Genomic DNA, 14,539 nt, shown 5'->3' with positions numbered 1-14,539 from the left:
TTCCTATTTAAATCCTGCCCCAAAGTCTAGTCCATGGCTTCCTTCAACCATCGTCCCTTCTGCGAACTTGGACAGCATGCTGAGCCTGTACCAAGCAGTCAGACCTAGGCAGAGGCTGTATGGCATTGCTCACCTCACCTCCTCTTCCCCCTCTCCCTCCTTTAAATTAAATTCCCTCACAGTGAGTGCAGGAGCTCCTTGACAGCACAGGACCACCATGCAACTTTAAATTTACTCATTCATTTGTCCATTCATTCATTTAGTTTGTATGGCTTCTGACTCTTTAACAAGGACTTGGTTGGCTACAGTTTGGTTAAACACTAGCATGAAAAGTCTGGGCAGCTAAGTGCAGCAGCCAGCTGGCCGTACCCATTATCCTTAGTGGAAATCTGTGCATTTATGGTTTCTTTCCATTTTTCACATGCAGAATATGGAAAGTTTATGCACTATTGAAACGCCACCCCTAAGAATAAGCGTGCAGTTACTAAATACCCTTTCAAGGTGAAACAAAACGGAGGCTGTAGGGATATGACTGGGGCAGATGGGTGAGGAGGGTGGAAGCAGGGGAGTGGAAATTTGGCACCATTGGCAGAGCATTTGGGTAATTCTTCTTCCCATCTCCAAGTGGCTGCCTTGCACATTGTCATGAATATTACTTAGAGCCAGTGACACTGGCCACAGGCTGACTCTTCCCAACATGTGGACTCAATTTGCTCTGCTCTATCCCCTTTGAAAGCCAAAACAACAACAACAACACCCCAGTAACCCCTCCTAACCTTTATTGCACTTAAGCAAGTGTTTCTGTCTTGTTCTGTTTCCCTTTGTTCGCTGGGCAGTTTACCCACCAGCTCTCTTGCTTTTCAATGCTCCATCAGGAAATCAAGTGACAACAACTAGAAATTTTGCTGGCTAAGATGGCTTTGTAGTGTTCCCCACTAACTCAGAGGGCCTGCTGTTTTCTTTCTCCCTGTAATACCTTTTGAGGGATAGAGTAACACCAAAGAGGCAGCCTTTTGTGAAGGTGACACTTGTCACCAACTTGAGAGTCACCCAGGTACTTTACTATTCAGAGATGAGTTTGGTTTGAAGGGTGTAAAAGTGAAATGCCATCAGGTCAAAGAACTCACAATTTGTGTGGTCCACCACTGGTGATGGTGGTGGGGGTTGTGTGTGTTGGAACTGAGCTTCAAGGAACTGGGAAGATAAAAAAAAATTGAGGTTCAAGGACAATGTTGAGAGGATGGGAGAATTTCAGGGGTTTTGTTGTTTTTTGTTTTGTTTTGTTTAATCTCAAGGATTAAAAAGATTCCTTCTTTTTGCTAGCTGGTTGAACAAACAACTAAAATATAATAGCCATCTGTATGGCTTAATAAAATAGTTTAACAGGGACACGACTCATTTATACTTAGCATGTGTAATGTAGTGTGGCCGGGAGTTGAGGCCTAACCTAATTTCTAGAGAATTACAAGGCTTGGAGCTAGACACTCAAGAAGTCTGGAAGGAAATGAAGTAACTTATAAACAACACTGGTTCCCCCTGGGCAGTCAGACAGATTTCTTTCTTTCTCCTTTAAGTATTTTCAAGTTTTCTGTAGAAAACATATTACTTTAATTGTGGCTCTGCTACAGAATTCATACAGAAGGAAGCACTCACCATCACCTCCCCTTTCCACTGAGAGTAAGTGGGCTTCAGTACACAGATACCTACTAAGGGGTTTTTGCTTTATAGTTATCGTAGAATAATTGCCAGTAAGAGAATATCCGTAATATTTTGAAAAGGTTACATACAAGAGGGTGAACCGATAGTATTAAAAGTGTTAACATGGTGGTGACCACGGCACATTAGCAATGTCTTCAGTGTCACATGTGATGAGCATAGTGAAAAATGCCTCTGAGGTATGTAAAAATAGCATAGTCAGGAACCCCACCACACCCAAGGCTGCTCCTAATAACCAGAATCTAGCGACATCACTCACTCAAGATAACCAGACATAGTCCTAGAACCCTGTGACAACCCCTGGACAGTACATAAACAGAGCAATGTTCTGCTCTGCTCTGCACATCTGGAGAGACACCATTTGACTTGCCCTGTGGCTGGAGAGTCTCCTCCAGGATCCTGATCATCAATTCAGAGACTTCTGTTAGAGACTGGAGCTGACCTTCATGGGCGAGCAGTCCTAGGGAAATAGGCTTAGGATCATGGTTAGGAATTTAGAGTGTGGGCATTGTGTGAGGACGCTCAGCATCGTTATATAACTTTAGTTATACTAACTCTATCTCCCTTCGTGCTTATGACATTTTCATTTTGAGCTAGAAGAGTTCACTTACGTAAGGTGCCAGTACCTGATAGACTATAAGCATCACTCAGGGATTAGCCATTATCCTTGTTTGCAGCAGTTCTTGAAACAAAACAAGGAAGTCTGTGGGACTGGACCTGGGCTGTAATTGGTTGGTATAGGGCTGGACTTGGACTGTAATTGGTTGGTGTAAGGTCTTCTGTTGTGTCGTTCATTTCTATTCCATTCTCCAGTGTAAGCTCCTTCCTCGAGCAGCTTTCGGTAACTAAGCTTTCTTCTTTGTGACAAAACTAGAACAGCTTTGTCCAGGCTCTGTGGTGTTCAGGATCTAGTTTTTATGGCAAGGGTCAGGTGTGAAGCCCCACAGTTTGTTTTCTCCCACACAAGCAGCATGGTGATTGAGTGCAGGTGATATTTATTTAGTCACTTTTATTTATTTGTTTGTTTGTATATTTATTGTGTGTTCTAGCTGAATCTCAGAGCTTTCAGTTTGGCTTGTCTTTGAAAATGTGTGTGTGTGTGTGTGATTCTTTGTTACAAAGGCAACCTGGGAGGGAAAGATGGAAGAAAGAAAATAGATTTAAACTCACTACTTATAAGCAAGCCCGGCTGTCATTTGCTCAGTGTCTCCGTTTGACACAAGTCATCTTTTTCACATGTACTTTAAATAAGTCTTTGCAGTTGGATTTGAGGCAAGCTAAACCTCAGAACCTTGGTTTCTTTATCTATAAAACAAGGGAACAATAGCAAAATGGGGGAAATCCTGGGTCCCTTGAATGGCAAAGGCTTTTTCTCTCACTGCAGGGCAGCATGACTTAGGGAGCTAGACTACTAGACAAAGCAGGTACCAGAGCCTCCCAAAGCCAATGGTTTTCCAGTCCTTTATCTCCTGGACTCCCAGAATGGACTTCACAGACAATGGGAAGGCACATTTAGACTGGAGCTTTATTGTGAGGTTATAGGTAAGCATTTAAGAGTCAAGAAGCCGTAGAATTTCTGTACAGAATGGGACCCAAGAGACAGGCTGCCACCAGGTTGTTAGGCAAGGAGTTTTGATGAGACTTATATCAGAAAGTGGGGTGAGACAAAGAGAGGTGAACTGATCAGTCACATTGGCCCACCCCAGGATGTCCACGCAGCTCTCAGACATGACCATGCCCTTGCATAACAGCTCCCAGTTGGTAGTGTTCATCTAGGTGGCATAAAAGGAGAAGAACGGGAACAAGAAGTCAGAGCCGAGCCAGAGTCCCCGTCTGGCATTTTTTGGCTTCTTGCTAGGACAGAACCAAGGAATTTTTGGTTTCTGGCAAAAGATAAGAGCCACAACTTGGAGATCCTGAGCAGTTTCTGTTTGCAGTTGTCATCACCCTGAAAAGGCTGTGGTAAACACTGTGAATATTTTCGATACTATGTTTTATGAGATACTGGAGTACACTCTGGTCCCTTGTCATATAGATCATGACATTGTCTGGAGCACACCTACACACGCAGAATGGTACTATTTATTTGAATGCTATTCTAAAAATCCTAACAGTAGCAAGTTATTATCAACCATGCTTTTGACAGCTGCATGCCGTGCTTCTGATTTGTCCCTCGTTAGAGGTTTGCTTACTTTAAAGTTTGATTTTAGGGGCTAACCTTCCAATTCTCTCAGCAGACGTTTGAGTCCTGTGTCTAGAATGAGCAAGTGCAGGAATTAATGAAATGTTTTGTGGCAGAGCTCAAAATGATCAGACTCCTCTGAGAAAGGCCTTTCTCCTAAGGTCCTAGGGTCTGCATATACTTCATCTCCCCCAAAACACTTCAGTTAAATTACCACTGATTCATTCTCCAGTGATTTTGAAATTTCTTTCAAGTATTGGTCCTGTGCTTCAGCAGTTCCTGGTGGTCAGCTTGCTGAGATAACAATGTTAGTCTTTATTTTCCTCCCCTTGGTCCACAATCGCTAGAATCACAGCAACAGACCCAGAGCTGGATGAAGCTGTTAGTGAACTGTTGGCCATATGGACTGGCCACAGAGGCCCATAAAACAGCATGAGAATAAACTTTGGAATAGAAACACGCTCCTTAGTTTCTTAGCCAAGAGCAGGGAAGGAGACCCACAGCATCTCATTAGGCTTGTTGGGGTTATTTATTCTTTCACTGTGGTATTGTGCTATAGCTTTCATTTAAGCGTCTTGTTAAAATTTGGCAAGGCAGGTAGTGGAGTAAAGGTGGGGCCTCTGTCTGGACTGACCATCTTATTAAACACACTTGTAATTGTTCTTGTTCCAACAAACAAGTTCTCTTGCCATCTGTTAAGCTTAATTAAATAGAAGGGTTCGTAGAGTTGGTGGGGGAGACTGAGTTAAGAGTGCGGATCTGTAGATTTTGGAGTAGGGCCAGGGAAAGACCAGGCTGCAGCTAGCTGTAGTCCTTAACACTCAGAAGGGTGGAAAAGGGGAGCAAAAAGCAAATATGAGAAGGAATCTATTTGTTTTCCCACTTCTTTCTGACAATTGGTAGGAGGAACTATATTCAATTATACCTCTCTAATTTTTAACCTTGACTGGGAAATCTTTTAAGGGGAAAGAAAGGAAATGGGCAGTGCTTAAGAGAAGAATGTACAAATGGCCAATTATATTAAATTGTGTTATGATTAGAATATCTGGGCCCAATGAAACTCAGGTAAAAATACCCTTTTTTAGAGCAGAAAATTCAGGCTTGTATAGTATACTGGGTGAAAATCTGAAGAACGACGTATCATTAAAAAACAGTTGAGACTTATTACATGCTTAAAATGTGTAGGTTTAATTTATACAGAGCACTGGGGAAGGCTGGGGAGACTTGGTCTGTGAATTGTGAGGTGTCTCTAATTGGGACAGCCCAGGATCATCCAAAGAAGGGACTGGATTTATGTTTTTCTTGTTAACTATTTATAACAGTCCAGTAAACACTCCTCTTCTAACCACAGTCCTGAATACATATGAGAGCACTTGGGCTGAATGTATTTCAAAGAGACTGTTTAGAACGCATGCCGAGCATAAATTGGCTGAAGTCCGTACTGGAAAGAAGCGCATAGCTTAAGGGTGGAGTTGATACCCTGGTCAGTTTTGATTGATTCACAAGGATGAGAACCTGAGGTATGTTTGCAGCACATGAAAAGTCAGGAATGCTGGTACTAGCGTGTATGTTCAGTGCTGGGCAGTGAAGACAGGAGATCCCTGGGACTTGATATCCAACCTAGCCTCATTGATGAGCTCCAATCCCATGAGACCCTGTCTTCAAGAGATGGATGATGATGCTGGAACTGGTACCTGAGATTGTCCTCTGCCTTCCACAAACATGTATACATATGCACCCTCACATACACACAAGCATGTATGCACATACAAATGCATTTAAAAAGGAGAGCGTTCAGATTGCAACACGGAACACAGTCCCAACTAACTAACTAAATGTAACATTAAAATGAAAATCGTGGCATTCCAGAAGTTTCTGCCATTTCCTGTTCTATTTGTTTCTCCAAGATAACCACTATGCAGACTCTCACGGGACAGATTTGGTTTGGCCTGACTTTGCCGTTGCATGAATGGAGTCATACTCTGACGTATTCCAGCATCAGGCTTCTCTCCCTCAGTGTTTGTAGGAATCATGTGGTGATGTAATGTGGTGGTGATGAGCTTTGCTGCTGCCATGTGCTCATTCTCATAGAGTTTCCCGCCGTGTAGACATTCTGAGTGTGTGTCAGTTCAGTTCCTGTTGTAAATCAGGGTGTGAGTTGCTCCTGGTCTGAGCTGTTGCAAATATTGCACCTGTGCACACCCATAAACTTGCCTTAGTGAGCATACAGCCATGTTTCTGTCAGGTGTCTGTCAAGGATGGGAGTTCCTGGGTCATTGGATAAGTATGTGCCTGGCTTTAGATGAAACAGTTAGCTCCAACATGTACATTAATGCAGATCCCATGAGCAAAATAAGACATTTTTTTTGTTTTCTTTTAATTATGGAAATAAATTTAATAACAGATTCAGTGAAATATTTTTTATTTAAAAATAACTTTAAGTCTCGTATCTATTAAAAGATATTTTCACTTTTAGTAGTTGCACATTCTAAAACAGAAATGAATAATGCGAGAGGCTGAGTAATTAGTGTCTTTGAACTTCACTTCCAGGGTTTTGCAAATTGAGGAGAATTTTTGCTCCTTAGGATGGTGGTCAAATTAAGAGTTTATGAGTCAGGCATGATGCCACACACATTTAAACCCAGCACTGAAGAACACTGTTCTTCAGAGACAGAGGCAGGTGGATCTCTGAGTGAAGCCAGCCTGGTCTAGAGGTTTGAGTTCCAGGACAGCCAGGGCTACACAGAGAAATTGTCTCAAAAAGCCAAACCAAACCAAGCAAAACCCAAAACCAAACAGAAACAGAAGTTCAGGGAAAGTGACAATTTGGAGTACAGAATTCCCACCCCCAATTTGTTACTTGAAGTGACTTATCCGAAGGATGGACTGAAGGTTCTGGCCTGCCAAGAGTGTTCATCGGTTATATGTTCTGGGGAGACACTTCCTTTCCACGTCCTCTAAGAACCAAGAAGCATTCTAGTTTTTCTAGTCCTCTAATAACCAAAAACCTTCACCTCAGAGTCGCCCAAATGTCAGCTAGGTTTCATACTTTTGAATTCCTGTCTTCTGCATTATAACGGGATCCTACATACACACAGACCCCCAATTCGCCACACACACGCAGTTGTATTTTGTTTCTTCTACAATTTCATATAAGGCAGTGCAAGGTGCCAAAAAAGAAAAGAAAGGAAAACAAACCCTGTCTGGGACTCTGATCATTCCCAAGGTTTTACACCTTGCTTGAGATAAAGCAGGAGGAGTTCATGAGATTTCAATAGGCTTCATTTCTGCCACCCATGCCCTGTGCCCAGGTAAGATAGAGGATTCCTAGACCATCCTAAAGAGCAAGGCGACCTGAACAAAGTTTGTTTTAGCTCAGCTAAAAGCACAGCTTGAATTTAATTCAAGACCTAGGTTCAGGCTTCAGCACCTTGAGTTTCCACCTGGGACACAGTTCCTAACTTTCAGGCTGTAGTTTTCAAATCTGTAAAATACCTCTCCTGCCTACACAAGCAATTATGAAGACTAAGTGTAGTAATTGGTGTGAAATTATAAGCCATAAAAATTCTAAGCTTTGGGGAGCTGAGCATAGCTCTTTTTTTACCCCCACTACCCAGCTAGAGTACAACCCCCCTACCCCCCCCCCCCAAGCCAGGGCACAACCCTCCACCCCAACTAAAGCACAACCCCACCCCCAGCTACAGCACAGCTCCTCCTCCTCCCAGCAGGAGCATAGCTCTGCCCCCCAGAACTAGAGCATAGCTTCCCCTCCTCCCAGCTAAAGCATAGATCTTTTAGAGCATGATATAAGCCAACTTTTAAATTGTGTACCAGTTGGAACTTGTATATGTTCTTCTGGCCTTTCACTGAAGTTTTAAGCCATGTCCCCAGCATTGGCACCAGGGGAAAAATGTGAAGACTGTTTACTTTGGATGATAACCCTGCCACTCAGTGCTGCGGTGGCTAGAGGGGTGTTCTCAATTTAGAGTCCACCGAATCACTACTGCACACATCTAGGAGTGTTTTTTTTTCTTCTTATCAACCTCAATTTATTAGATATAGACTACATAGAAATCTTTGCAAGTCAAAGAATGAACTACATAAAAATACTAGCGCTGCAGGCAGTGGTTGCACATTCCTTTAATCTCACTTTAATCCATACTTGGGAAGCAGAGGCAGGTGGATTTCTGAGTTCAAGACCTGCCTGGTCTACAAAATGAGTTCCAAAACAGCCAAGGCTACACAGAGAAGCCCTGTCTTCTGCCCCACCAAATACCAATTAGCCCCATTGCTGTTAAAAATCACAAGCTTGATAGAATGAATTAACCTTGTGAACTAGCCCTGAAGCACATCCTTAGAACTATTGAGTAATGCTCTGTCCCCTTAAGAAGGAAGGAATAGCACACTTGTGTTGTGTGTCTAAGTGTTGGCTTGAGCGCAGTGGATTGAATCAACCTCCTTGGATCCTCCCACTGTAGTACCCTGCTATGATAGAGGAAGGCAGTGAGTACGTTCGCCAAGCCTGGAACCACTGCTTTAGTTAGGTTCATTTTTAATGAAAATGAACTGGGCATCTTTTTGAAAAGGAAATTATAGAAAAGTCTAGAATATATTCTGAGTTCACAGTAAGTGATGATGATTAGGCTCTGGAGAACTAGGAACTTGGAGCTGCAGGGATGGGGCGCGCGCGCACACACACGCACGCACATACACACACCTGTCCCATTTTCTCTCCCAGGGGCATGTGGGATGGAATGCAAGGCTCATGCTAGGTAGGTACTCTGTCACTAGGCCACATTCCTAACCTCATAATTTCATTTCAAAAATGAGATGTGTTTTAGGGCCCAGAATCCTAATGCCCCTTAATTATAAAATGGCCACCAGTGGAATCGGGAAAGGAATTGATATGTGCGAACCACGACTGATTAGTGGATTAATGAATGCTATAAATAAAGACAAGTTCTAGTTAGGGTTTGCTGCCAGTTAAGGCGCAGGCATGATATATCTTGACTATAAATTTGTTATGCAAAACATAACCAGCTAGCAAATCCTAACAAGATACACTGTATTAGGAATGTCAGCTCTGGAGCCACATTGCCTGGCTTCAAATTCCAGCCTTGCCTGAGTGATTTTGGTCAACCCTTTGAGCTTCCAATGCTCTTGGGTTTTCATCTTTATAAGTATAGTAATTGAGAAGTAGGTACATGAAGACTCTGGGGGGGGGGGCAGTGCCCTAGGATTCTATGGCTGTCTATTGGCATAATAATAGTGTCTGTCAGGGCTGGAGAGATGGTTCCACCTTTAAGAGCACTGGGGACCTGCTAGTCCAGACCAGGGTTTGTTTCCCAGCATTCACAGCAGGTGCCTCACAACTACTTGTAAGTGAAGACCTGGGCTCCAAGAACACCTGCACTCAGACCCAGGCATGCATACATACACGTAAATAAAAATAAAATAAATAGTGTCTGTCAGGAAGGTGTTTCAAAAATGGTGTCTTATAAAACCAGTTTAAGCTGGACATACTAGAGAGGCTGAGGCAAGAGAATTCAAGGCAGAGGTCAAGGCCAGCCTAGGCTATGTGGTAAGTTCTGGAATATACAATGAAACCCCCTCTTAAGAAACAAATGGCTGCCAAACAGAAACTCATGAAGAAGAAGTGTGAGTGGCTATAACATGCTCGCATCTTTATCTCAGAGTAAGCATCTCACAGATCTTAACCAGTGATGCTGTTGTCACGAACATTACGACAACAAGCCAGTCACGGAAATACCCTTGGGCTGACAAGATGGCTCAGTGTGGAGCCTGAAAGAAACCTGGAGACCCAAGTTTCATTCCTGGGACCTACGTGGTAGAAGGAGAGAACTAACTCCCAAAAGTTCTGCAGAGAGAGGGGGGTGGGGTGGGGGGGGGCAAAGAGGCAGAGAAAGAGACAGACAGACAGAGAACAAGGAAGTGGGAGAGATGAATAAGTAAATAAACTAAACAAATGCAATTAAGCTATAAAGGAAAACATTCCTCCTGTTGGGTTATTTTTAATGGGAAAAGGCAGCATCTACAGCATGGCACAAGGGGATGATGGGAGGCACCGTGGTGATTCATAATTATAATTTTCAAAGCTGTAATTCCATCACTGTCCCTCCGTGTGTTTGCTTTCTCCACCCTCTGCCCCACCCCCGCCTACCCCCTGCCAAGCCCCTGCCATGGTGTGGCCTCCCTTCATCTCCACTCTGGGTACACCGAGATTGATGAACTTGGCTTTGCTCTTCTTGCCACAGCCACACAGGTGTGTCGGGCTGTCTGGGATCCTTTCCCAGATGCTGACAAATGCTTGGCAGCAGGCTAGAGAGGAGAAACAGAAATGTGGCTGACATCTTCAGGTCTGCCTCCTGATTCATCTAGAGAGTCCCGCGGCACCTTTAAAGCTTTAAGACAAACATTGACGGTGCTGCCCACGCCCCGCCCCACCCCCACCCTTTCTGTGTGCACAGCCTGGTTGCTCCTCTTCTACTTTGTTACATATTCCAGCGGAGTCTCAAGTTCTACAGAGAGATTTTTAACTTCAGGGTATGTGGAAAAGGAGATGTGGCTGAGCTAGGCAGGGACCTGCAGGAAAATTTGTGTGCCTATTGATGTGCCACCGATGTGCCCCAGCCTGGCCTGGTATCTTTCCTGGCATAAAAACGGCATCGTCTCTTGAGGCCACAAGTCTTTGGCAAGTGTTTTTGTAACTCTCCCGAGGGGGTGTTTGAGTAATGAAGGTGATAGATAATATGGAGTAGGTATGAGCTGATGGGGACATGAGAGAACATGGAAGGAATTCTTTTCAAAGAGTTTTTTTTATTACATTAGATTTTAGGGTCTGTAAACAATTACAGCATTTAGGGAGTGCAGGATTTAAATGAGAAACACAACTTCGTCAGACTGTAGCAGCCAGATAAAATGGCATAGGCTCCGGAAATCTGTAATTAAATGTATTTTTGAAAATGAGAAATATAGTGTAACATCTGGTTTATTTCACTACAGTGCCTGGGTAAGGCTTAAATAAATAAGTGTGATTGACTTCGGCTGATATTTGGCATTCTCTCTGTAAAAATCGCAGTCTTTCAATGAAAAGTTTTCCTATTTGAATCTATTTATGTTGTACACAACAAACCACCCACACACATATAGAAAGTGACTTTTCTAATGTTCACTTTTCTCTTTTGTTGCAGAGGATCTTCAACTCTTTGGTTTACACAGAGAAGATCTCAAATGGAGAGAGCGAGGTTCAGCAGGTAAGGAGCCGAGGCATGGGTGCTCTCTGCCTTTGCCTTGCCTTTCCACAGGGCTTCCTTGCTCCTTCCTCACTTGAGGTTGGCCTCTTCCCTATCTTACTCATATGGAGTCTCCCTGCATGTCAGTGGCATCCTTATATTCAGGTGCCGAGAACTTGTTTTTGGTTCACAACCATGCCTGATATATCCTGGAAGCATTTCCTTCTGTTATGAGTATCTTGGTGTTCCCCAAATATAAAATTGAAATATGTTTCATCTAATGCAGAAAATAAGCAGCTGGGCTTTGGACTCAGACTCCACATTCTGGCTTCTGGCATCTATCTGTCATGGCAAACAGTTCCCCCACGCCCCTTGTGACCCACAGTTTATCTCTGTGTAAAAGAATCCTAATATCTACCTTGTGAAGTTCTGATAATGAAGTGGTCAGAGCTGTGGGAACAATGTGAAGTCAACCATCTTGGTGGAAAGTTCTGACATCGAGCAGCTGCTGCCTCGGATGCTTTTTTCTTTCCTCTTTCTAGCATCGCCCCGGCCCCCACCTCTTCCTCTTTCAGTGCTCTGTGCAGTCAAGATGCTTAAAAGGCCAGATTCTGTTTGTTTATAGCTAGCATCGAGTGAGCTGCCTCCTGCATTAAAGCATGGTGTTGGTGAGCTTGAACATAAATAATTAGCGGGCGCTTGAGAAGGGTGGAGGCTTTAATTTCAGTTAAACCACCAACTTCATTCCAGCATGTGACTGTTGTCTAGTAACTCTAAGCTAGGTTTGAAACTTCAGTGAGAACCAGAACTATGCTAAAAACCAGAATGCAGCAGAGGGCTTCCACAGGATAAAAAGACAAATGTAACAAAATGCATAATGATGCAAATGCCCAGGTTCCCCTGTTGTTTAATTCATGGAGACAGCTTGCTTGACCCGATCTGCACTTTAAAAGTGCTTTCTCAGAAGAACGGCTTTGCATCAGAATGGAGTTATTATAAGCTAGCTATTTGTTTACAATAAAGCACCATGGGCTAGGTTCAGCATTTCCTGTTCACAGGCGGGGGACCTTAATTTTAGTCACTTTTAAGTGGTGATGTGGTGATGTGGTGATGTATGCCTCTTCCTTCTTACTTAAGGTATCCTTAAGGATGAATAGCTTGAAACTGTAGTGGTGTGTGCCACACTGAGCCTTGTCTGCCTAAGTCCTGACTTAAGCTTATCCCAAGAGCCAGGAGGCACTTCAGCATCACTGAATCTAGAAGATTTGTCATGGATGGCGATTTCTACACAAAGCCTGCTCATTAGAGGAGCCATTTCTGGGAGCCAACGGCTATTTGATAACCCTTCAAAGAATGTGATCTGGGGTATCACTTAGAGCCTCTTTTCCTACGTAAAAGTAACAGATACAAGCGCTTACGTGGGCAGTTTCCGAGCCTGCAGCTGTTTTGTGTTCTGGGGCTGATGTCATTGTTAAACTGGCTCTGAGCAAGCATGGAAGCCTTCAGTATAATTGTTAGGAATTATAGCAACTGACAGAGTACTTACAGGACACTGGTGCGGGAGTGAGGATGGGGTGCGGGGGTGGGGGGGATGGGGCATGGGGGGCATTTCAAAATATCATAGCTAGTATTTGACAGATAAGCTTCAGAAGCAGACTGTCCTACTAACGAGGAGAAAACGGAGGCCCCAAGAGGTCAAACACGTCACCTATACTTCTCTATGAAGTCTCTATGAAGCAGGAAAATTAAGTTTTCAAAAATTAGTGTGACACAAAGACATGTTGTCCTCATATGCCTTCTCCCTGGTCATCAAATGGTTCTTTCCTAAGCTGAACGAAGATGTACTTGTCACTAACTACTCCAGCCTCTCCATTCTGCCTCCCAGAAGCACCCCAAGCAAGAGGGTCTTATGGTCAAGAGGTGCTGTGGTCAGGAGAAAACGGCACTGTCATTGTTTCACCTATATCTCAATACATACAAGTCCCGGATATTTTCTTCTATCATGACCTATTGATCATTTCAGCACTGTGATCCGTCTAACGATAAAGGTGTACAATTGTATTGAAAATTCATACCCTCACTGAGATGATTCTCCTCTGGTTTCCCCCTTTTATAGCAAAAAGAGAATCCTGATTAAGAGCTATACAAGAGGCTGGAGAGACAGCACAGCAGCTAAGGGAACTTGCCCGTTATCCCAAGTTTAATCTCCAGAACCCACAAAAAGGTGAAAGGAGAAAACGAACTCTACAGAGCTGTTGTCTAACCTTCACACATGTCCATGACACAAATCAATACCCCTAAGCCCCTTGCCCACAGTAATAATAATTAAAATATTTTTTTAAGCAATCCCCATGATACTAAATGATACCCAGGGTAAAATCTTGCAGGAACATGTTCACCTGGCCTGCTTCCTCTTCTAGTAAACATTCCTCAGCACAGGCATTCACACTTAATTTCCTTTGAACTTCAGAGTACTAGTAACTAATTGAGTTACTAGTAACTAATTAAATAATTACTAGTAACTAGTCTGTCTTCCAAAAAATTAGAGTCTATCCAATGTTCAAAAAATTTGTAAGCCTAACAGATAATGCTTTAAGGAAATATATTAAATAAATCTATCAACCTAGCAACCTACCAAAGAGGGTATCCTACCTGATGGTTCTCTCAGAGGTAACCTTATTCACTACATAACCTGGCTTGCCAGGGACTCACTATGTAACCAGGCTGGCCTCAACGTCACAGAGATCTGCCTGCCTCTGCCTCCTAGCACAGGGTCTAAAGGGTTGCCCCTCTATACCTTGCTATTCTTAGTTAAGGTTTTTATTGCTGCGATGAAATATCATTGCTTGACTGTAAAGCAAGTTGGAGAGGGAATATTTGGCTTATTCTTTCAGATTGATGTGCATTATTGAAAAAAGTCAGGACAGGAACTCAAGCAGGGCCAGAACCTGGAGGCAGGAGCAGAGGCAGAGGCCGTGGAGGGCCTGCTGCTTATTGGCTTGCTCCCCCTGGCTTGCTAAGCCTGCTTTCTTTCAGAACCCAGCACCCTGAGCCCACAGCACGGTGGACCCTCCCTTGTTCATCACTAAGAGGTGTCTGTCCTCCAGCAGGGTCTTGGGGAGGCATTTTTTTTCAACTGAGGTTCCCTCCTCTCTGATGACTCTAGCTTGTGTCAAGTTGGCATAAAACTATCCTACACACACCCATATTAATTTTTAGTTTGGCTGCTTTTGTTCCTTATACAAGTTTTAAGTGTCTTGTCTTTATTCAGGCATCTCTCTGCCTTTGCTCCCTCCATTGTTTCTGAGCACCTATGGCATCTGCAGTCAGCCTTGTTACAATTGCTACTTCCTGGGTGTCATAGAGCGTGCTAATTACGGACCCGCTT

General features: G+C 43.5%; 1 protein-coding gene across 1 annotated transcript in view; it reads left to right on the top strand.

The window, feature by feature from the left end:
- The window catches only part of Cachd1 (cache domain containing 1), a 220,488-nt gene that overhangs the window by 76,389 nt on the left and 129,560 nt on the right, over positions 1-14,539 (top strand). Inside the window, exon 2 of the mRNA XM_021160262.3 lies at positions 11,110-11,172. Coding sequence (XP_021015921.1) covers positions 11,110-11,172 — 63 coding nt within the window. The remainder of the gene's footprint in view (positions 1-11,109; positions 11,173-14,539) is intronic.

Source organism: Mus caroli, unplaced genomic scaffold (assembly GCF_978045245.1).
Source record: "Mus caroli unplaced genomic scaffold, Mus_caroli_1 scaffold_6, whole genome shotgun sequence".
Lineage (NCBI taxonomy): Eukaryota > Metazoa > Chordata > Mammalia > Rodentia > Muridae > Mus > Mus caroli.
Note: the sequence above shows the minus strand (reverse complement) of the source record. Positions and strands in the feature narration are given on the sequence as shown.